The sequence below is a fragment of the Tauraco erythrolophus genome, chromosome Z (assembly GCF_009769465.1).
Source record: "Tauraco erythrolophus isolate bTauEry1 chromosome Z, bTauEry1.pri, whole genome shotgun sequence".
NCBI classification, from domain to species: domain Eukaryota; kingdom Metazoa; phylum Chordata; class Aves; order Musophagiformes; family Musophagidae; genus Tauraco; species Tauraco erythrolophus.
The window spans coordinates 14,271,924-14,297,012 of NC_141496.1; the positions used below are offsets into that span (position 1 = coordinate 14,271,924).

Genomic DNA, 25,089 nt, shown 5'->3' on the forward strand with positions numbered 1-25,089 from the left:
GGCCTGGGAGGCAGGAGCTTCTGGCACCTGTTAAGCTCTGAATGTCCTGGGAGCTGCTGTCACAGACTTGGAAAAGCTGTTGCAGGTAAGCTTGACAACATCCTGCCCCTCTGCTAGGGAGATTTCCACTTGCACCACACAAGTCTGCTACTAGCAAATGCAGTCCCTAAATTGGGAGCAGAGGGCGAGGAGAGGCGCAGGCTACTTAGCCGCGTACCACTAGCTCCTGGGTTATAATGTTTACAGATAGGCCATTCTTTGGGGAAGAGCCATCCTCTATGGTTTTAACTTTGAGAGATGCTTTGTCTAGTGAATGCACTCCCTACAATAGGATTGTTCTTGTTTTTAAAACTCTCTTGGGAAGTCCAGCACATGTGGATTTTCGTGGATGACCTTGTGATGCAGCAGTGTTCGGTGTCTTTGCCATACAATTGTTTGTGACGCCAGTCTTCAAGTATTCCTTTCCTTTTCAGACAGTGAGTTGCTGAGTTTGAAATTATCAGGAATTTCAGTTTGCTACTCAGCTTCCCTGCAGTTCTGATTTCAGTGGAGATAACATAACTCTGTCTCCAGTAGTTTGCAACAATGCAAGGTCACTTAAATCATCTCCTGTAGGCTTCATGCCAAAGATAAAGAAACAAAGTTGTTGTCCAGTTAATGTTTGCCCAGGTCTTTTGCGCAAGGCAAACACAGTGTACAAGTGCTAAGTATAACTATCACCTCTTGTAATGTGTTGTTATTTCTTGCATGACATTTACTGGTAATCTCAAAGGCAACTGAGGCTTAAAATCCTGATGAGATGGTGATGAAAAAAACATGGGTACCTTTTTAAAACATATTTTTAATTCTTGAGCTCCTCTTCTGGAAAGGAAAATGTACACTTTGTGACAGAGAAAACTATGTAAAATGGGTAGTGCAAGCTTTAACTACAGAAAATAGGCTTTGGTATAAAGATGTCTCTTTGGACTCAAAACAATCTGTCAACTTGTCAACACGCTATGTGTGATCCCAATGATGAAGGATTTTCACTGGGCAGTTTCAGCCCCCAGGGTATGGTAACTACTTTATTAGTGTCTTGCAACCATAGAATTATCTCCGGATCTTCAAAGGAAATAACCTGTGTGTAGCGGAAGCTTAGGGGAGACACACGGTTGGCAACTTCCAGTACGATTGCTGTCAGTAACTGCTGCCGGAGTGCGTGCCTGTGGCGGGTGGAACTGTAGTTTTGAGAGTTCAGCCCATCGTAATGGTGATCATTGAAGGTGGTGTGAGCGCTGTGCACTTGGTTTGAGCATCATGCCCTTTTTAAACAACAATCATAACCTTACGGTGTAAATCAAGTCAATCAGTTCTCTCCTGCCCCTCTGCCTCACTCCATTAACCTTGACCAGACAGTGCTCTGTGCAGGAGTGGCCTTCCATCCTACAGCATGGCTAGCTATTTCCTGCCAGCTTCTTTCTCAGGTTCCTAAATGTTTAAATATGGAAAATAATTAACTGTTACCAGAGAGATGCTTCTGACTGAGGCTGTACAGCGCAGTTTCCTGTCTGAAAAATGAAATTTTAAGACTAAAGAGCATGTTTGAGAGGCATGTAAAGTTTCAGTCAGAAATTTCAACCCAGCTCTGCTAAGCCACCTAATGTTTGGATTTTGGCTTATCATCCTTTCAACTGTCACTGTGTTGTATTTAGTTTCCTTGCCTCAGCATGGCAAGCAATTGTTGCAGTTAGGGTTTATTAGGGATGATCCCTGCATAATTATACTACTGTCAATAGGAAAAGATTGACTATTTTTAGTCATGACTGAAAATTTCTTATTTTATCCCTAAACTTGCACTTCCTGAGCTTTGATCAGTTTTACGTTATCTCTTCATGCGTAATGCTTATTATTGCTGCCTAAAACGAACAATACACAATTTAAAAAACAAACAAACACCAAACCCACCCTCCCCCTGCAAGCCCCCATCCTTACCCCCCCCAACCCCCCAAAAAAAGAAATCACCCCAAACCTGAAGAAGAACTGAGTGGAGTACTGGTTCTGTTATATGAAGCTGAAGTGTATGTTTCATCATCTGAGTTTTGCATGTGTTCACAAACCATTGTTTTGCAGAATGTTATATTGTTTGAAGGAAGGCTATTGGTACCTGTTTGGCATGTGGCCTACAGAAAGGTGGGGAGGAGGGAGAGATAAAGAAGCTCCGCATGTGCAGTCTTTTCCAGGATCGGATTCTTCCAAATTAATTACATATGTGTGTGTTTACCTTTGCAGTGAGCTGCTCACATTTTTTTATTTGCATACTACTTGTATAGCATCATGTGTCACACTGTACACTCAGTTAGGTAATTTGCATATCTGCAGCATTCTTAACACAAAACAAGCAAAAAACCAAAACCCTTAGCTTATTCCTGATGAAGAGTACCTGCCTAGCTGCTCAAGTCTGATGTTTTTGTTGTTCTGATGCTTTACTAAAGAGATTTTCCTGAAGAGCTACTGCTACTGTGTGTTAACCTTCAGTTTGATGTGCCCTACCTGGTTTTGGTCAGAATGATACGTGTCTAGGCATCTCTGACATAAAAAGAAACATGCATTTATACTACCTGAAAGAATGGTGGTAATGGGACTGAAATTTCTCAAGCGGTTTCTGGTGGATGATGCTGTGCTGCTTGGATGAAATGTGAAAGTTGAGTTGGTGGGTGTAGATAAAAGCAAGGGGAGAGTGCTGAGGAGCCTTGTGATAGAGGAGGCAGGATGTGGCACTGAGGCAGCTGAAGAAGAGGCCTTACAGATATGTTTTGGCAGCCCGGATAAGTGTAATGAGATGGTTTGTGGGGTTGTGGTGGAGGAAGATTGATGCAGTGGGTTTATGAAGTTAAGGTCTCCAGTTATGCTGGCCACCTCAGTCCTTCAGTACTCTTGGCAGAAGAGGGCATCTCATGTGCTTGTTTTCCAGGAGAAACAAATGCTGGTGCTGCACGATAAATGGCAATTCGAGATAGCTTTTATACTGAACAATATTAACCATAGCTGGGAGCACCCATGTTTTGCATCATCCCAGCAGAAGATACCTGCCAGGTCTTTGGTGGATACTTGACAAGTGTGACTCATGGGATTAAAAACAGGCTAATATTACCAGAGATTCAGAAATTTTATGTAATCCAACAGTCACTGATGCCATTCAGAGATCTGTATTTTCAGATCTGCGCTGCGCAGGAGTGACTGTGCAATTTTTGATTACATGTGGCACTGAGAGCCCTGTTGATTTAAATGCCTCCTACCTGCCAAGTCCTGGATACAGTGTCTTTCTGGGTGTCATATGTATTCTCTTTCCCTGTATAATATTTTTTTTTCTTTCCTGAAGAGAATGGGTAGTAGGGCTACAATTCTCTGCCAGAATACGTATGTCTTGAGAGTGCATTGCATTCCATTTATTGCATTAGCTGTACAATTAACTTTTGGAATGCATTGTACAATGCTGCTGTTGAACACAGTGGGGAAGAGAACACCCACTCAATCCTGTCAGAGGAATGCTTGAGCAACAGTTGATGCCTGCATAGTTGTTTCTTCTGTGTGGACAGATTTATCCCTAATTTAGTTTTGAAAATAAAATGAGATGTATACATAAATTTATGTAACTTGCATTATAGTTAAATGTGTATAATTTTGAGAGAGCTGGAATATAAAATTGACATTTCATCTACAATAATGACATGTTTGTTGATGCCCTAGATTGGAATCTTTATTGCTTTAATGAAAAGACGCATAACTTTTATGTGTGCAATTCAACATGATGGCTTTTAAGCATCTTACGTAGAACACAGCTATTTTAGTTTATAAATGAGCATAACTGCTGCACAGCGATGAAGGGAAACTTCAAAACATCAAAACAAAATTTCTGGCACAGTAATGTTAAAGATGTTGTAGCGTCAGTAAGAAAATCTGAAAACATGCAGTTGGAAGAACTAGTGTAAGCGGATTAGGTATGTGGCAGTCTCTAACAACTCCTGAGTCACGGTGCTTAGAAGAAGAGACACTAATTAAATGCAGAACTGAAAACAGGAGTGTAAAATGGCTGTAAAATACAGATCTTCCTATCCTAGCCTCCAGTTTTCATCATTTTCCTCTCAGCAGGAAAAAGAATTACCAGCTTTGTGTGAAAAATAAGGAAATGTGCACTGATAGCCTTTCCTTGACACTGAGATGAATCTGATAGAACTGAGTGTTTTCAGGGTCCCTGTGAGAGACTGTGTTACTTAAGGGTTTGTATAAGTTTGGTTCCATTATGGTCTTAAACACGAGGGAATCTATTTAGTGGTACAGGTAAGTAGAAAGCAGTTTTTTAAATGAGGCATTGTTAAATCTTCCTTTAATTGTGTTTATGTGTGAGTGTGTATTTTTTGTTACCAAAAGGGGTATGGTTGAGAACTACAGTAAAGATGACTTAAGTCTCCATTCTTGTACGAGACTAATACCATATGTCATAAAATGTTTTACTGTTAGTATGGACATGGCATCATTCTGCAACATCAGAATCAGTTTCAGAGCACTCCAGACTTTCCCATACAATTATCTGTAAATCTCCTAGGTGCAGGTTGCACACTAGATAAATACTGAGGGGTAATTTGGGACCCAGCTGTGTTAGTTTCTCTTGGATCTGGGATGATAATGACACTGTAATTGTGCACAGGGATATAGTTATCACAGCAGCTTCTCCAGGGGGAAATCGACTCCTGATGTTGGTTCTTTTTTAAATTTGGGGATTGGCATTAGTGTGCCTGCTTGCTTATACCAGAATACTGGATGTTTGATTATGTCAATAACATTTCAATTTAATAGCTGAATATTGAAGAATATTCATGAAACTGCTTCTCAAAGACTTGGCCATTTTTGTACTAAAAAGCTGAATGCCCTTCTGAAAGTTGTTCTGCCAAGAATTTTCAGCAGCCTTTAACCTTAAAATTTTCCTGTAGCTTATTCTGTTTCATGTTTCAGAGTAAACTAGTTATTTCAGGTCATGAGAAAATCTTAAATTAGGTGTTGTATTTCTTTTTTCAAGTACAGGTTAGTATCAGGTTAGATGTGTAGGTGTGTGGGGGATGTGTGTAGATTATCATGTTACCTGCCATCTCCTCCTTTCTTTTCCAAGATTTAAAACAAACAAACAAACAAAAAGTGTGGGACTTTTATGCTACCAATGCTTTACCCACAAATCACCAAGATGACTGTAAGGGTGATTCATCAAATATCCTATATTTAAATATCTTATATGACTGAAGAATAAAAACCACAGAAACAGGACAAAATCCAAAACAAAAGGCATAATATGCTGTCAGACAAACACTGTTAACTTTAAAGGATTTTATTTGCAAGTAAAGTACATTTTTGCTAACATCTAATTTTAATAATAGACTCCCTTGAAAAGCATGGAATTCCCCAAATGAAGAATGTGCTACAAATTTCATTTTAGGTAGAGCCCGCTGCTTGGCTGGCCGCTCATTGTCATGGAGTCTAAATATTGCTAGGGGAGACCATTTCTTTTTGCTGCTGTAATTAATGCTCTAGAGTCGGCAGAGGCTTATTCCAGTGCTGCAAGGATACAGAATATAACCTTCGTGATGTGTGTTTGCGCACCAGTCACACCACTCCCGTAACAGACTGCAGCTGCTCCTTGTCTTCTGCATGCCGCTTCCTTTGACAGAGCAGCCCTTCCTACTCTTGGTTCCACGTGGCGTTCTTTCAGCTCCTGTCTGGTCTCCTGCTCAGGCTGCACTCTCCTCAATGTTTTTTTTTTGCTTGTTTTTTAAATAACTAGTAACCTGGAGCGCTTTCCTCCTGTTCTGGTTTTCAAGGTGTGTACAACCTGTAAAGTTAGTTGGTGTCACTGTGCACCTTGTACACTTTTCCTCACCAGTCCTGACAGAGAAACGTCAAATTTTTTGTTCAGCAAGGAGCAAAAAAGTCGTGTATTAAGAATCGGGACAAAGTGTTTTTTTAAGTTGAGTATTTCTCAAGGAGTGTATTAATATGAATTTAGTCATTGTGACAGTTGTGTAGAAATCGAGTGCTAATGAACAGGCAGTCATGGTAGAGATGAGCTGACTGATGTCAGAGGGAAAGTCATATTCTGTTGAAGATAACTCTTCTGAGTACAGCAGGGTGCTAACACCAATCCAAATGCAGCTTTCCATTGCACCAGATTGCACCTCCTGAAAACTGAACCCTGTTGTCAGTCCAGCCGAGAAGGCCTGGATGCAAGTTTCACTCCTGTTCCAGAGCTTGTTTTGCTGTGATTACATGAAATACAGAAGGTTAACTGTCCTCTGTGTTCTTAGCGTCTTGCTAGATCCAGCTTGGAGGTCTGGTAGAGGAAATAGGCTGTGTCCTGAGTGTTCAGAAGGGGTGAGGGAATCATCACATTAGGAAGTAGTGTCCTTTCACTGATCCAGCTGATGAGAACGAGTAAAAAGACTTAGTGGATTAAGTTTGGAAACATTTAAGAGTAGGGTGGTCGTCTTTTCTTTCAGCAGTACTAGAGATGTGCTAGCTGTCTGAGTGGTTGATTTTTTTTTTTTTTTTTTAAAGACAAACATGGGAGATAAAAGCTCAGTAAAGCTAGTTACAGTCTGCAAAGGGCAGTCTCTTAACTTGTTACTCTCTACAAAGTGTGAGCTGGGAAAAGCCTTAAATATGGAAAGTTGTGGCTGGCCTGTGCTGTTAGGGTGGGCTGTGAATCAGCTGAGGCACCTCATCGCTTCTCCATATGATATCTGTGATGAAGGCCCAGTGGGGCCCATCCAGCTCCCAAATAGAAACTAGGACTAGAAAAATGGAGAACTTTTTAAAATATAGTAAGAACAAATGGAGTTTTTTCCTGCACTACTCTTCTACAGAGTTTCTATGTTAGAGGTGATCTCCAGTGATCACTTAGGCCCTGGCTTGAGCCGTTGAGTCCTTGGGAACCTGTGCTGCACAGCTCACAAATTATTTTTATGCAGCTTTCGCTGTGATGTGTCTTTGGGTTGGGCTTTTGTTTCAGCTTTCAATGATGATAAATGTGGGCAGGATGATTCAGGAGAGCCTGTGCACAGTGCTGGTACTAATATTTCTCTCTTCTTTTTCTTTTACTCCAGACCTGGAATAAGAACGATGATCGGCTGCTGCAGGCAGTGGAGAATGGCGATCCTGAGAAAGTGGCTTCATTGCTGGGTAAAAAGGGAGCCAGTGCCACCAAACAAGATAGTGAGGGCAAAACTGCGTAAGTCCAACTTAAACTTGTGACTTTAGCACACATGAGGGGGAAAAAACAGCCTTGGATGTGTATGCCACTTAGATGAATTTAGAACCAGAGACCATCCTGAAAATGAAGCTTTCTTTTTCATCTGAGTCACAATACGTTCTGGAAAGCTCCTATCTGGTAGTCTGCACTTGTAATTCTATATTTAAAATGCCATTTCAGAATCACAAACTCGTTGAAGTAACTTGAAGCTGGATTGAGGCCATTTTAGGACAGGGTATTTTGGGAGTGGGGAATTTGATGGCATACTGCAGATTGCACACACCAAAAGGCATTAATCGTTGGGGCTATTTTTTCCCATTGACATTAGTTTAATGACATAGAAATGAAGATAAATTTTCTTTCTAATGGGTTAGTCTGAACTGAAACTATGGTGATTGAGTTTTAAAATCTTGCAGATGCTAATGATTCGTGCAACTGTTCCTTGTTTTGATTGAAGTTTGGCAATGAAAGTTTTGTATGAACAAGATTCCTTTTGCAGTCTCAATATATTTTATATATAGCGTTTTCTTCTTCTAGTCTTCCTCTTGTTCCTGTGAACATTCTGAATTGTGGAAGATAAGATTCCAGTAAGAAAATTACAGTCAAAAGATTGCTGTCCTTCAACTTTCTTTCGTATGGCATAGAAAGATGATTAAATGGATAAATGAGAAATAGGCAGCTTGTGACAGAACCAAAGCATTCATAAAATTCTGGATAGATGAGGAAAAAGGAAAACAAGTTTCTTGTCTTGGGAGAGGCAGCATGAGGCAGTTCATACCAAATAATAAGTTCTAACAAATTACCTCTGGGTTACATTTATGATGGAGTCACGCTTTGCTTCTTGCTTGGTCTGTTTCAGTTTCCTACATCTGCTCTATTCCTGTTCTGCATTTGAGGAAACTGAACAATGGCAGTGACTCGTAATGACCTGCAACTTCTTACTCCAGAAGTCCAAATCCTCTAACTGCTTCAAGTGGGCTTTCTCCATGCTTTAATATGTTTTTAATTTTAAAAAGTTGCATACATGTGTTTTTCTTTTGAACATAGTCAAAGCGTGACTTCCACTGAATCTTCTGAATTACAGCTATGTATAGCATCTCATGTTTTTACAGTCAACATAATTTCAAGGCTAAATTCTTAAGCTGCACTGTATCCAGTGTAACACTTAGTTTGCAAGTTTCATATATACCTTGATACTACGATTTTTTTTATAGGGAACCAACCAAGACTGGAATTATCAATGAGTACACACAAGCCTCATAACTCTTAGGAAATTAGACTGTTGTACCTCTAGGGATCTGATGCAACAATTTTCAGCTTTACAGGGATACAGTAAAAAATTTCCCTTTTTTCTTCTTTATTTGCAACTACAATGATGACCATGTATTTATATTAATGATGCTGTTACTAATAATGCAGGTAGAAGTCTTTCTTTTTAGAATTGCTTGGAACAAATGGGAATTAATGCTATGATGATCTCTGCTTCTGCTTGTTTCATATGCTTATTTAATTATCGTTTACTTTTTAGTCATTTCTGTGTAGTGGTTTAAACGAAAACTCGAGAGAGAACAAAGAAAAGTAGTATTGCTGTGATACAGAAATACAGTATGTCAGCTCTTACCCTGTTTCCAATGCTTTGGGAAACTTAGCAGACCTGCTCAGGTTATTTCTGTCTCGGTTTTGAAAGATAGAGACTGACAGGTGTAGAAACAATTGACACTGATCTGCAGAGACTCAGCTACGAAAGAGTATTGTGACCTAGAAATGTCCTCCAGTGTGGCTTATTAATTACGGACAGTGCCTTCTTTTTATTTTTCCCACTTAAGAGTCTTTTTTTTAGTGTGCATAAAATGAAGTACAGCCATCATTTCTGTATAAGTAGGCTTGTTTCTTCTATGTTTGCAGTGTTTGCCAGGGCTTCATTCCTGCACAGCGGTTCTGGGTGCCTGACAGAGCTGTTTTGCCCTATCTCAGAAGCTCTGCTTAGAGGCATAGACCCTGCTGCAGCCCAGCACTGAGCTCTGTTAGTGTGCTGCAGAAGCATGATACCAGTTTGTCAGACACCTCATCTGGAACATGGGAGGTTCTTATGCTGGGAAAGAGCAATCTGGAGAGGTCTTTTTGGGACCACTGGTCACCACTGTGCTCAGATTTCACTGGTTACATTTTAGAACGTGTTCTGCAGTGTCCTGCTTGAAGGGAGCTCTTTGGATGAACAGTCTATTGATCCCTGTGAGTATATATTGATGTAATTGTTTACATAATTAGGCTGAAGGTGACTAACTAGAAGAACATGATGGATTCAATTATGTAACAACTTGTGTAATGTGATTAAAGACTTTGAAATGTGCTCGAAAGCAAAAAAGGAGAAACAATTACATGCTGCAGTACAGGTTTGTTAGGCCTGTCACTGTCCTCTTAAGGTGTGACGTGTTTCTTTTAAAGTATTTTCTTTTTCAATCTTTTTATTAATAACCCTTCAAACAAAATTCTCAATACTGCCCAGATCTTTATTTGAAGCGTAGTAATATAGTACGTTATTTTAAACAGAAGGTGGAGAGAACTCAAATTTTTCATGCTTAGAGGGGTACTTCTAAGTTTTTGTTTCATAATCAAATGGCTTCTTAATAAAAAATGCTTGAATTGAGAGGAACAGATACCAGAACCCAGGATTTCCTGCATTTGTCCTGTCCTCATCGCTCCACTGAGTCCTACTATGATGTGCTCCAGCTCTGACTCAGTTTTGGATACAACCACTTAAATTTCACTTGTGTCCTGTTTTGCCTCTGTCCTATACATCCCTTTCTTTGTGGCTTGCTCACATGCAGTAAAATAGAGATGCTTAAATTAATGAGATCTAGGTACTAGTAAATTTCTTGGAGGTAATACTTACAGATTTTCCTAGGAGGTTTAACTCTTCAGCAGCACCTCTTTAAAAAAATACTTAGAAAATATTGTCGAAATAATGAAATTAGGGTTTTTTCAGACTTGCTTGACTTCCCACACCAGCAACCTGCCTCTGACTCAGTCCTTTCGACAAACAATAAATCAATTTTAAGGCCATGGAGCAAATCCACCTTTGGCATAAATTAACACAGCCCTATTGTTGCTCCCACTTACACAGCACAGACTATTGCCAAGCACACTTGTAATAGAACCTATCTGGAAATCTGACTCTGCCATTGTAGTCTTTTTCTGCCAGACAGTTGGTTATTTTGTCCAGCTTCCTTAAACAACAAAACAGTGCTTTCCAGTTTGAAATCTGATCATTTAAATCCCACTTAAACTAACAAAAAAAGTTTTTCAAAGAGGGCCTTTTTAGGAGGGGATAGGATTCATTCATGTACTGCACTTTCCACAAGATTAAGTGTTTAAATGGCCTGTTATTTAAAGAAGCTGCTGCTATTATTGAAGGGAGGGAGAGAATTTTGGAAAGGATTCATGATGTATAAATGGCAGCACTTCCTTGTCCTAAAGTTATTTTGTCTGTGTGCCAGTCCATCACTGCCATGTTTGCATGTTTCTGCAAGGTACTGAACCAGAATTAAATGCTTATGGCTATCAAATGAAACAATAGGTCCCTGTAAATTTTTTTAACTGCAATTGAATCAGCTGTTGTTTAATAGAATGAGTCTGACAATAGTTCAAAAAAGCTTTAGAAGCTACTACAAATGCACTTTTAAAGAACTTTCTCACAAAACTATTGTCAATAGCTGTTAGTAGAAATGATATATTTTCATTTGAACCAGAATGTTCATGCCTTGGAGGCTGAACTGGAAATACATTTTTGAGCATGTTCCAGCCCCAAATCCTTTATATTTATCAGGTACGTAGTATTAATTTTCTTTCTTTTAATCTTACAGTATAAAGCAATTGGTGAGTGGCATGAAGGACATGACTGTTCAAAAAGTAAATCAGGTTTTAATTACCTTTTAAGAGAGAGTCTTTGTACATAAGAATATTTATCTTAAAAGAAGCTATTGGAAGAATACAGACTTCCTACAGTCATCATAGACATATCAAGACCATAGACAATGGTTTTGATGTTCAAAATTGGGGAAACCAGCTGCGCTCAATACCTATGAAATGGAAGATGAATTATATCATTCTCCCTTTCTTGGTTCCAAATTGCTGTAAATCCTCTAGGAGACCTTTGAAATTCAGGCAGTCTCTACGTTATTTTCTTGTGCACATGTTGGGTGTCCTAAGTCTAACACCATGCTCTAGAAGGCGTTTCTTTTGTACAGACTCTGTGTCATCTCTTAAAATGGTTAAGCAGAAACACTTCAGCAGAAAAGCATACTAGCGTACTGTCTTTTGAAAATTGTACCGGCATAGGAGCTGCAAGAAAGGTCTAGTGCCTGAGGATTGTCACCTCTCCAGGAATGGAGTTCACTGGTGTTCCAGTGACCTGATATGATTCCTGACAGAAAAAAATATTTTGTTTTTCTTTTATCACATTATTTAATTTATGTGTCCAAATGGTCACAACAATGTCTAGGTTTCAGAGGAGGGGCAAAATAAGGAAGACCACAGTGATCTCCACCTGTGTCTTATCTCTAGCCAACACATGGCTGAAGTCTTGTGCTTATTCCAAAATTTATTGTAAAGATTGTTTCTTGGGAAATTTAGTTGTAAAAGCTTTTATCTCTGCAAAACTTTCCTGAAGTTCTTTTCGATTTCAAATCCTGATTGTTCCTTTTTGTTTCCCCTCTCTCCTGAAGCATTGTTATGAATATAATTCCATTAAGATGTTGATATTAAGTTTCTTGAAAATTTGCCTTCTTTAGACTAACACTGAGAAATGTTAATGAAACATCTGGGCATAGTTGGGTGTAGCCATCCTCTGCCAGGAAAGTAAATTGAACTAATTAACTTTCTATTATGTTCAGTATGAGCCAGTTGTTAATGTATAGTGAGAGGAAATGCTTGTATCTCTATAATGGAGGAGGAATACTTAACTTTGATTTTATAATTTGGCAATACATGAAAAAAATCCACATTTCATACACACGTTACTGTATTGACAATCATGTAGGCTTTTAAATGAGATCTATGGAGTGGAATTCATGTCCATGGTTTGTTCCTGGCTCTTGGCTGAAACTCTATGTAGACTGTTCCTAATGGTTTTGGATACGTGACCCCTCACTTAGACATGGAGACACACCATGATCCAATTTTTAGTTCTTATCTATATTTTTGACAAGACTTGAAATCAACAGCATTCAAGTTCTGCTATATAAATATTTGAAGTAATTTTGTGTAAGACATTGTAGTATTTCTATACCTTCATGTTATTAAAAAAAAAGGTGAAGAGTCAAAAAGAAGTGTTTCTGAAAAGACAGAAATTAATACTCTTTAGTTTGATTTCCATTACAAAGATCTTAAACTTCACTTCTGGAAACCTGAAGCTTTTTACTTTCTCTCTTTAGTGATGTTCTATATTGTAAAACAAACAAATTCCATTTATTTAAAGAGCAAGCTCCCTATTTCATATAAAGTTCTTTGAGCATTGAGAAACATGCCATGCATTTTGCATCTTACATGCACAGGACTTCCTGCAGATGATAGCTAGAGTTCGAAGGGGAAACAATCAGTCTGTATTTTTTCTAGGAATCAGCTTGTGTCTTCTGTTTTATAATTGCTTTTTCACACAGGCTGATAAGATGGCTATTCTTAATAAACTGTTGCATTTTGTTGTCTCTTAGTAGGACTGTCATCTCGGAAGAAAGCACGTCTTCTTCTGAAGGGCCCCTGTACATGTGTTTGAATAGTCTGTGAGCAGCCCGTTCCTCTCCTGCTCACGGGTGAGATGGGCCAAACCTCCTTCAATTGGATGAAATGCACCACCAGGCAGCTGCTGGAATTCCCCATAAAGCAGCTCAGTTCTCAGAGTTGCCAAATACCCAGATTTTACCAGACCTGGCCAGATTTCAAGAAGTTTGTCAGTTGCTTGGATGAGAGCATAGCCTAGATGGTTCTAAGTTTTTGTATGCCTGGCTTGAAACAGCTGCAGCTTGACTCATGTGGAGGCAGAATCCAGCACCCCACTTCCATGTGAGGAACGCTGTGGCTGCTCCTTGCGCTCATCTTACCTGAGCTGGCAGGGAAGCACAAGGCAAGTGTGCCTCTTATGAGTCGGGACAGAACCAGCCTTTCTAAGGCTGGTTGGGACAGGGCTAAGGCTGCAGTTGTTTTTCAGATTTATATCTACATGATGGGCTGCAGTTGTTCTACACGCTGGAAGGGAGAGATGCCATCCAGAGGGACCTCGACAGGCTGGAGAGGTGGGCCCGTACCAACCTCATGAAGTTCAACCAGGCCAAATGCAAGGTCCTACATCTGGGTCGTGGCAATCCCAGGCACAAATACAGACTGGGCGGAGAATGGATCGAGAGCAGCCCTGAGGAGAAGGACTTGGGAGTACTGGTGGACGAGAAGCTCAATATGAGCTGGCAATGTGCTCTTGCGGCCCAGAAGGCCAACCGCGTCCTGGGCTGCATCAAGAGGAGCGTGGCCAGCAGGTCGAGGGAGGTGATTCTCCCCCTCTACTCTGCCCTCGTGAGACCTCACCTGGAGTATTGCGTCCAGTTCTGGAGCCCCCAACATAAGAAGGACATGGACCAGTTGGAGAGGGTCCAGAGGAGGGCCACAAAGATGATAAGAGGGCTGGAGCACCTTTCCTATGAGGACAGGCTGAAAGAGTTGGGGCTGTTCAGCCTGGAGAAGAGGAGGCTCCGGGGTGACCTTATAGCGGTCTTCCAGTACCTCAAGGAGGCCTACAGGAAAGATGGGGAGAGGCTATTCAGGAGGGCCTGTTGTGATAGGACAAGGGGTAATGGTTTTAAAATAGAGGGAGGTAGATTCAGATTGGATATTAGGAAAAAATTTTTTACCATGAGAGTTGTAGAACACTGGAACAGGTTGCCCAGAGAGGTGGTGGATGCTCCATCCCTGGAGATGTTCAAGGCCAGGTTGGACGAGGCCCTGAGCAACCTGATCTAGTTGGAGATATCCCTGTTCCTTGCAGGGGGGTTGGACTAGATGACCTTTGAAGGTCCCTTCCAGCCCTAACCATTCTATGATTCTATGATTCTACATGTTTTTCAAAGACTTAGGCAACCAAATGAGCTGCATGTGTAGATTTTAAATACACTAATGGGTTGCTACTGTCTTAAAAATGTGCTCTGATCTGGGAAAGGAAAGGGAACAAACATCCAAAAGAGAGCAATGTGCAAATGTTGGATTCATTTCATGTTTTTTAGCTTCAAAATGAGGTTTCAGGCAATAGACTATGCTGGTGGCTGCTTATTTATTAGGCTTATGTATTGCTTGCCATTTTCTGCTGCCTGCTTTACAGGTGCATTCTGGTTTAGGAAAGTACTAACTGGAAAATATAGGAAAGCTTTGAAATTGCCTTTTCCTGAACGTGTCTACGTTCCAGTCCCTAGACCTCATCAGAAATGTGGAATCTTAAAAGCTTTAGTAGTATTTTTATTTTGCATTTCAGAATAACTATATATTGTCATAATCATTTAAAGAGTTTATAAAAACATATGTTAAGAGGTCATCTTAAAAAAATAATTTTCAAAAAAAAATTTAAATAGTTCTATTGCTTCAAATCTGAAGAGGTCTGAAGTATTTTAAGTGTAAAAGGCACAGAAACTTCAAGCGCAGCACATAACCCTGAGCTATCCCTTGTCAACGTCCATCGTGTCGCATAAGGATATCCATGCTCTTAGGTTCTTGGAGCACTATAGGCAGTTCTTAAGCCTTGCTGGATTTTCATGCAACAAAAATATTTTCTTTAGATTACATTTTACTCAGTGTTCTCAGCCTTTCCAGCCTTTTTGTGGCCTCTTGTTATGCTAACATGGTTTGGGATTTCCTTGCTCTAATTTCATGACTTTTCATGTACTAAGATGGTTATTAGCATTTGCTGGCCCATAGACAGCAATACCAAGTGAGTTGTGTTGGAGGATGAAGGTCAAGGGAGATGGTAGTCGTTACTCTCAGTGTTGGGCTTACTTTTAACTTTTAACACTATATTGGCCTTGCAAGAAAGCGCAGCAGATGGCTAGCTGGTTTTACCCAGCTCAAGGAGGAGGCTGATCTGGGCACATCCATGGCATCCTCAGGGATTTCACCCTGTGCTAAAAAGATGTTTTGCCAGAAGACATACATATTGAGAAGCTAACTGTGCGCCCCTTTGGGCTTTAGTTATGGGATATGTTTTTAAAGAAACTATCAGAAGGAATCTTGCCTACTTCACTGACTTCCTCCAGCCCTCTGAACTTGGCTTTAGAGGCACCGGCGACACTGCTCTCATTTCTAGGCTCTTTAAACTTTTTCAGACTTCATTGTTTGTTGTACTTTGTCTGTTTTCCTACCCTATAACACCAAAACCAAAAGTAGTGTTTCCAAACTTGAGACATTCTGTCAGTACCTAGGAGTGCCCTGAAGCTCGCCCTTGGCAGAATCTCTGTTGCAGTTTGCTGATGTTAGCTACTAAGGGACTTCAAAAATAGACACTCTGCAGGAAACTTCATATGATAAATCTAAATTGTGAGCACTTATGTTTACAATTAATGGTACAAGGAAGAAAAGTCTATATGTTTCAGACTTGAAGTGGGAGTTTGTGGTAATGTGGTAATAGAATTTGCCAAAGAAAACTGTGTATGAAAATGGAACTGCTGGAACACAACCTGAGAATGAGAAATATAAAGCTTCTGGGGATCCCAGAAATCTCTCTGAAGAGCAGCTGGGTGGATATTTTTGCTGAGTTTGAAGGCTAAAATCAGGAGTCTGTAGCTTGCCAGCTCCTGTGTTGCATGATGCAATTGCTTCATTCCTATTAAGAAAACAGCCGTTTAGCAGGCTTGCCTTTTATTAATGTCCTGTACCTCGAGGTGTGTGTGATTGAAACAAGACTTTTTATGCTATGAGGCAAAGCTGGAAACTTTATATGAAAACTGCGTTTGGTTTTGGGGTTTTTTTTTGATAGCTGTTCCAGAATATACACAAACACCGAAGTGGCATGTGGGATTTTTGCCAGAGAGTTTTGTGTTTTAGGGAAGGGCAAATGCCATCTCGTGTTTGAGTAGAAGACAGGAAAACACAGGCTGTGTGCATCACTTCACTTTGCAGTGGCTGGTGCTAAGGGGAAAGAGGGAAAAATCTCCCACAGCTTATAGTAAATCCATACGTGCCTATGTTAACTTTTTAAAATCTTAACCTGCCTGCACTCCAGAACATGTTAGTAGCAACTGTTTGGTTGAATGTCTTAAAACTCAGAATACTTCATTTTCTCAGGTTGTATTGGTGCCAGCTCTGGCTTGAAAACAAAATGTGTTTCCCGTACCTGTTCCTCAGCTAATTTTTGCACTCTTGTGGCTGCGTGCATGTGTGCGACAGGATCATAACAGGGACAGCCAGCATTTAATGAAAAGCCACATTTATTGCGTTTACTCTTAGGAGGAGATTAAATGGGTGTAGTGTGAAGCTATAGCTATTATTTGTTCAAAAAAGAACCCTCAAAAAATCTAAAGAACTACTAAGTATTGATAGTGGTACCTGTAGATGTCTGATTTTCCCTTTAAGGGTAGTTTGTTTTGCCAAACATCTGGATGGTTTTGTCGTGGTATCCACTGGTGCTCTGTCTGTCTCTGACCTTGTAATATAGAAATGACTGTAGTAACAGAAACCCATCTTCATGAGGATTTATCTGGTGATCTCCCGGAGTAGTCTGTCGTTCTCAATTCTGATTTGGTTTTCACCATGAAACTGGTTCCGCTGTGCCCTTCCACTGTAGGATTGCCGATGTAAGGAACTTGTGTTCCTAGATCTTTATTCTGGTTTAGGGAAAAAAATGCCCAGAGAAATCAGTTCACTGATGCACTTGGAAGCAGAAGGACAGTGCAGCTAGAGTGCATGAGAGCAGCAGTGGCATGGGGATAAATTAATCTGGTCCTTCTGCTGGAGGCTGCCACTGCTGTTTTCATGTCAGGTGATGAAGATGAGGAAGAACTCAGCTAATGAAGAGGCAAGACTTCTTTTATTCTCAAGTCAAGAATTAGTAACATGCTTTGAGATGGTTGTTATAGATAGGCTTGCCAATACTGAACTTTAGCCATATTTCCTCCATAATTAAATGACTGGCGGTTTCTAAGACAAATATCTTATCTTTTATCTTATCAAATAAATGACTATTGCTTGATAACGCAGTCAGGAAAAGATAAAGATTGAGTGGCTTTCGTGGGAAAATGTTCGTGATTGATTTAAGGTTAGGTTTTGGATTTATTCCTTCCTTTGCACTGACAGAGTGCACTCACCTGTCACTCTGTGCTGGAACAGTGGAAGGCAGCTTTGGTTTTCATCTGGTTTTGTTTCCTCTATCGGCTCACCAGCCACACAGGTACCTTCCTGCCTATATGTGCTAGTGTACTGAGGAAGCAGAATCAGGCAGGTGCAGGTCATAGAAGCATAATCCTTGCTGGAACAGGCAGTTACTCCTTCGTTGAGAGCCCTAGATGGGTTGGCAGAGGAAGGCAGAAAATGTCTCCAGTTTCAGGACCATTCTGGGCCTTTCCCAGTCTTTAAATCTGAAGGTGATTATTTTTCTGGATTAATTTATTAATTAGATTCTGGATGTGTCAAAAAACTGTTTTGTTTAAAAGATTTACTTTCATTATTGCTTTTATAATGATAAAATTCCAAACCATTCACAGAAAAGTAAACTGTGTCCTTCTTTAATTCTGGCCATCACACTGCATGCAAGAGGACACCGCACTGGACTTCCTAAGTGACTGGAGACACTTCCTTCATGCACAGAATGTTCTGCTCTAGTGGTACGCACCGCCCTTTCTCCTCCAGGTCAGGTCTCTGGCAAGCCCTAACACTTCTGCCACTCAGCCTCTGATGGAAAACAGTCAAAAGCTCTAGATATCATCTAATATATTTATTTTTCCTGTTGTTAGTGAAGTGGGAATTGAGGCTTTGAGGGATAATATTGTCTATGAAAATCGCTGTAGACGCTGTAAGCTAGGTGCTGCCTCTAAAACGTGTAAAAGTTCAAGCCAGTGCAGGAAATTGGCCAGGTTATCAGCGGGTCTTTTCCTGACTGAGATAGCTGACAAATCGCTTGCCTGTCTCATCTGGTAGCAGCGAAGCTTAAGTATCTTCCATTCCTATTTGTTTTTTGGTTTTTTTTTTGGTTTTGTTTGTTTTTTTTTTTTTAGTTAGCATTAGAAAGACTCCAAGCAGCTCTGTATCTTTATTTTATCAATCTCGTTTGTTTGTGTGAAGGTATTGGTCAGTCAGGAAACTGTAAATCATCAAACCATTGGCAGACAAGTCAGACTTCTTGAAAGTCAACAAAGAGTTGACGTACATTAGAAAATGAAGAAGAATGATCTGCTTTGGGGAGGGATGTTTTTACTCAAAATAAACCTTGACAATAAGTGTATGTGAGTTCATAGTGTATTTCAAACATTCTTGCACTTAAAATATTTTCAGAGCACTCAGATTAAAATGGCAGAGAACAATAGTATTATACACTTGCATATAAGTTTGAATTTGTTCCATGTTTGTCATAATAGAAAATAGCAAATACAGTATTCACTTAGCATCCATGATTCATCCATTTTCTTTAATTGCTTTGGATTTTGGTAAATAATTTGTCAGGCTACATTCAGGCCCTGGCAAAAATCTGTGTTGCAGAGGATGCTAATTCTGCCCTGAAAAAAACTCTGGAGCATGACCTTGCCCAACAGAGATGAAGCCCTTTGATTGAATGTAATTTGGATGTAATTTTTCTGCCGTTTTTTTTTTCTTCTCATAGATGAAAATTTCCTCGTTAGAAGGTTACTGTCTTAATTTAAGACTTCATATTTATTTTTTTCTTATTTTAGCATGTTCTGCTGTACTTTTGTGGCATTTTCCCTAGTTATATGGACCACCCAGTTGTTTTAAGCCAGCTGTCAAAATAACGTTCAGTAAGAGGATTGTGCTCAGTTTTGCAGGATGTAGCTGTGCAAATGGTTAAGCAGAGAACCTGGATATGGCAGACCTATGTCTTATTGCTAATACCACCTTTGCAAGCTCAATTAGCTCCGTTTTCACAAGTCTAACCTCTAAATATGGATTAATTCTTTTGTTCTACCTGTGGTGAAATGATTTGTAAAGAAATGCTTTATGTGAGCTAAGTAAAAATTAAAGCCTTTTTCTGTTTGACTGTCTGACATTTAAATAATTTCTGGAAACACTCATTTTCAGCCTTTTAGCAAAGGCCATCTGTATCTGAACTCTTGTGCCCTGTTAGGCACTGATTGAAGAAGTTTCCATTCCCTTGCTAGCTTGATTTTATAACCAAAATGTGGAAAAGGTTCCTTGCCCTAGATGAGGGATAGGCTTGTTTAGGGCAGTTGTAAGTGCTTTACCAGTTGACATCTCCTGTCTGTAAGAAATACGCTGTTTGCAACTAGTTTAGGGATGTCGTACCTAGCTGTCCATTCTGATCAGTCACTAAGCATTCATAAAAAGCACCTCTCTATCAGTGCATTTGAAAATGTTATCTGGGTAACACTTCTGGTCAGGAAAAGTTATACGTGAAAGGACGTTGAGGTGGTAGCCTTGCAGCTGTTCCCCAGTTGACCCCGAACCTGATGAAATTTTGCTGTGTTCCCTCTTACTCTCAAGGCCTGTTTACTCCAACTGGGCTTCCTGTTCATCCTGAAGAATGTAATTTTTTTACTTTATCTTGTTAAGGTCTGAGTAGTTATGAGACCTGTACATTCCCAGTAGGAAAACGCAGTGTCAACCAACTGATCTGTCTCAGCTGCTGCAGAGGTGGGTCTCAAATGCTGACTTGCTTCATTTCTGGATTCAATGAGAAATGTGCTGGGAAGGGTAGCTGCTAGCTCCTCTGCTGTACTGAAAGGTCTGGAGACAATAATAAAAGACCATCCCAGCTCTCAGGAAGAATAGAAATGTTTTACAGCAGTAAAAGAAATCTATCTCAAATCAGTTCAGACTGTGGTATCAAGATGTGGCTCTAAGTGGTAGCAACAGGCTTATCTATTGAGAAGGGAAAATGAACTATGTTGCAATGGGATTTTAGGCTGAATGAGAATCTAGCCCTCAGTGTGGCCCTTGCTCCAAAGCAAGCCTTACATGTTTGTTTTTGTTTGCCTAAGTCATTGCACAACCAGGAAGTGGGAGGAAAAGTTGTTTGCTTTCATATCAAGGGAAGTTTATTCGTGAAAGAAGCAAGTAAAATGCACCACTGCTTAAGGCTTCCAGATGGTGAGAACTCTAATGTTTGGAAACCTGCAGATTTTGAGGCAAATATTTTAGGAAAGTTTGTGTGGCTTATAAAGAATTATTCTTTACTGACATGAATGTCTACAGGCTTCTTTTATTTCAAGAACCTCCCTTACTACACAGGAGCTCTCAGTATCTACTACTAAAGCTTCTTTTTTTCTAAAAAAAAAAAAAAAAGGAAGAAAAAGCAGAGGCTATTAACTTTAAAATCAGTTAGAATTACTCCTCAAGGGGAAGTTTTTGCCCAGTGCTTTGTAAATGCTCTGATTTAAATATAATAGGTTCATCCTAGTCTGGAGTCATTCTCTTCTCTCTCTTTGAGCAGGGCTGATTTCCTGCCAAGCCAGTTCAGTTTACTAAACCAGCAGCTAACTAGCCATATCCCCCATTCCCCTCCCAATTGTTTTTAGATTTTTAAGAAAAAACATCTCACTACAGGGTTACGTGAAAGATGGTGGCAGTACAAGGACATAGGGAGGGGACACAGAGCAAGCAATTGAGAGAGAACTGTAGCAGCCCAGTGCTGTTTGTCTTAGGTCACTGTATAAATGACTGAGTGTTAAACTTTTATCATCCTCTCTTTTCATGGGGCTCTCCAGATAGCTTCTATATTTTTGCTCTCAATAGGTTTTTACATCCTTCATACATGTTCTTTCATCTTTCACACCACCTTTACTGCTTACAGGTGGTATTTCTTTCATCCCGTCAGTTGGAGAGAACCAAGATAATTAATCATGCCTTTCTTACTTGAAAATATTTTTGGCTGCATGAAACGAAGCATCTGTGTGTGTGATGGCTTGTTGAGAACTGCCATGGGAATTGTTTGCATTGGTGGGACTGATCCGTTCATGGGTGTGTAGCCTGAAAGGGGTTAAGTTTTTCTTCTCTCTGATAGTTTCGTTGCAGTCTGATTTTACCTAAATAAAACTTCTTTTGCACTTGGGTATTCATGTTGCATTTGGCACCATCCTACACAGTCTGTCCATAAAACCTCAGTGTCCCAGATTTAGCCAAGTTATTATTATTCAGATTTTTATTATTATTATGAATATTGTCAAATGTAAGTGAGCCAAGTGTGTGCTTCACAACCTTCCTAATATTTAAGTGACTTCAATTGTATTGTGTGTCTACACAGATGTATCTGAACTTCTTTTGGTATTTGCTTGTGTGTTGTGCTGGCTAAATTAGAGGTGTTGGAATTTGTCAGACTCCTTTTGTGTCCCTCTCTCAGCCGTTTTCCTGGAGCCTGAGAAAATTCTTCTAAAGAAGAATGTTTACACAACTTTGCATTGGTCACCAAGTACATGCAGTTTTCATTTTGGATGACTAGAGGACAGCCAGCAGCAGTGCTTTTTATGCTCTTGGAAGTCTTACCTCTTCAGTTTATTTATGGCAGTAGCAAGCATGAGGATGAGCACATAGGATTTCTTTTTATTTGCTTAAATGCTGCCTCTGCCCTTTGCAATCAGCAGCAGCCAGTGTGGAAGGACTCCTTGTAGGAAGTAAGGTAGTTGCTGTACTTGATAGAGGACTATATTCCAGGAGCTCACTTGTTTTGATTAATTCTGTGCCCTTTGCCAGATCTTATCTGTAGGTCTTCTTCTCTGCTGAGTTTTCAAGAAGACTGCAAAGAAGTCTATGGCTTAGAGAAACACAGTGCTGCAGTTCACATACTATGTGCCAGAAATATGTTTCATTCCTGCCTGTTATTCCCAGTTTCCTTGGTTAGCAGGCTGAACTTTCAGTGTTAGTCTTAACATTGAAAGGAAGCAGTTGTTCAAAATGTAAACTCTTTAAATACAGTAGTTGGTGTGGCTACGTGATTTGGGATATTCCCTTTAGATTCCAGGTGAAAATCCTCTCAACACAGGGGCGCATCCCTTTTAAAAAGTATTAGAAAACATCTGGGGAATAGTGGCTTTTTCAGTTTGGGACATGTTGATGGAGGTCCCAACTTTTCACATGCAATTTAGTAGTAATTGGAAGTGGTTTGTCTCAAGTGTGTTTTTTTACATTACCCCCACTGGAACACAGCTCTGTTTATCAAGCTGATATTAGCAGGACCCATGGGAAGCAGTATGCTTGTACTGTGTTGTCCCTGTCGTGAGACTTGCCAATGTTGGCACAACACGCATCAGGAGGATATCAACATCTCTGTTTTCCTTCGTTTTTGCTTCCCGTCAAAATTAAGTCAGCAGCATGTGTATAGGACTGCTTCTGTGGAGCTTGAGGTGCCGAGGATATCAAACGTGAACCTTCAGCTGTGAAAGGCTTGAATTCAGTACAACTTATTTGGTTTGTTCTGTAATTTTACCTTTGGTAACTGATGCTGGTGTGTCCTGTCATGGTCTGGTTGATAAGCTCTGCAATTTCCCACTGTTCAAACAAGCAGGTGCTTGAGGGGAAAAGCAAAACCAAAAATTGAAAAAAAATACATCTCTAACATAGTCTTACAAATATCCAGTAGCTTTGATTTCTCTGGGTGATATTCACAAACACTGAAGGTTTTCCCCCCCCTCCACATAGCAGAAAGATGGGCTCTGTAAAGGACAGTGCAGAAGCACAACTTGATTTAGTTTAATTTAGGAGCTGGATCACCTTTTAGAGGAACTAAATTTTGTCCTCTGAAAGGAGGAAATCGGGATTGACTAGAATGACTAGAGCAAAGTCAGTCATTGTGAATGCTTTCTTCATTAATTCCCCAAGCCCAGGCATTCAATGGGGATATATTAAATCACTAGGGATGTTAGTTTAGTGGAACTAGATGCACAAAGGTATATGGCATGGGTTAATGAAACAGCAGCCTATGTAAAAGTATGACTACAACAGCTTTTTGATGTGCCTTCTCACTTTCAGAGCTATTATCTTCTTGGGAGGCAGTGGAGGGATGCCAAAAGACCTAAGGACAGGGAGGGGAGAACTTGCCAGTACTTGGTTTGTGTGGTTTGTGAATGCAAGAGAGAGGAGGTCTTAATAAAAGAAGTGACATGTAAATGTTCTCTTCCAGTTTTCACCTGGCAGCCTCGAAAGGGCATGCAGAGTGCCTCAGGATTATGGTGACACATGGTGCAGATGTGACAGCCCAGGATGGTGCAGGTATGCCTCTGTGAACCTACACATGGAGCATAATATGCTCAATTTGCCTATATAGACCTTGATGTGCAGAGTACAACGACAGATCTGACAACACTGCTTTTTTCCCCACACACCATGTAGGAAAAGCAATTTTAACACTTGCAGGTTTAGGCATACTTGCTTTTCTGCACATAGAATTCAGATTTTAAAGTCCTTAAAAACTTTTGTCCTAATACTATAAATGTCAGCATTTGTAGCAGAGTCCAGATTCAAAATAGTTGCTTGATTCTTATTTTTTTTTATTTATTTTTACACTTAAAAAAAAGATCCTCCTCTCCCAACTCTTTTTGTTAACTCAATTTGAGGCTTTTTATAGGTTAAATCAAGATCTTTGATGTTGCTTTTATATGTATCCAAGCTATTAACCACGTTAACTGTACAGGAGTTGCAGTAAGACATTTCCTTAGGATTATGACATAGTGAAAATCGCTGATACAGGCCAAAACAGAGCTGAGAGCTATTAAGTATGCTGTTTCAGCCCTCAAAAGTCCTGTGCTTTAATTGCTACTCCACTAGGAGAATGATGGGAGCTGAATTTGAAACTGGCAAACTGTTCTTAATAGATTTCAGTTGACATATCTGTGGAATCTGTGCCCAGCATTTTCTCTGGCTAGGCAGTCACCTGAATGAGCTGTCAGCACTCTGTCTCTCCAGTAATGATCTGTACGTGTTGGGCTCTTGAGTTCTGTTTTGGCCACTGATTGCAGCCTGAGGGAATTTCTGTCATACATGGAAATGATTTGCCTCTATAAGGAGGTGTCTGTGATACTGGAGGAAGCATTCAGATTTTACATAATGATAAGAGAATATATGTACCCGATACAGACAATTATTCAGAATTCATACTTGATCTTGCCCCAGGATTCGTTAGTTGTTTGGATAATAAGAGGTTGCTTGCTTTCACCTGAGAGTGTCAACCGAGTGTTCGTTAGCGAAAGCCTTGTCTGTAACAGTCACATTATTTACAGTGAGATTCTGCTGTCACAAGTGGCTCTGTCTGTATTGAGTACTACATCTTGGCTCCTTCTTTTCTCAGTTACATGGGTAATTCATTCTTTTGCTATCTTGGCCTCTTTAATTTTTCAGATGCTCTGTAAGATAAAACTAGAGGAAAGACTGCAGTCTTTCATCATAAATCCATAGTCAGTAAATCGTATTGCATAGCTAAGTATCAGCGCATAGATGCTAAATAAATTAACAGAAAAGGGAATCTATGAGGTGCAAACCAAAGTAGGCCGTGTTCTGAGTCCTCTTCTACGTGCCCTCCAAGGATGATATAAATTCGTTTTAGTGCTAGCTGGTGAATTTGGCTGCTTTCGCTCGTGTTGCTGGGTTCCTTTTTCATTGCCAAATAACAGAAA

At 40.0% G+C, this 25,089-nt stretch overlaps 1 protein-coding gene across 2 annotated transcripts in view; it reads left to right on the forward strand.

The window, feature by feature from the left end:
• The window catches only part of RAI14 (retinoic acid induced 14), an 80,295-nt gene that overhangs the window by 37,898 nt on the left and 17,308 nt on the right, over positions 1-25,089 (forward strand). For both annotated transcript variants that reach the window (XM_086628689.1, XM_086628690.1), the window contains exons 2-3: positions 7,128-7,252; positions 23,601-23,689. In XM_086628689.1, the coding sequence (XP_086484815.1) occupies positions 7,128-7,252; positions 23,601-23,689 (214 nt within the window). The remainder of the gene's footprint in view (positions 1-7,127; positions 7,253-23,600; positions 23,690-25,089) is intronic.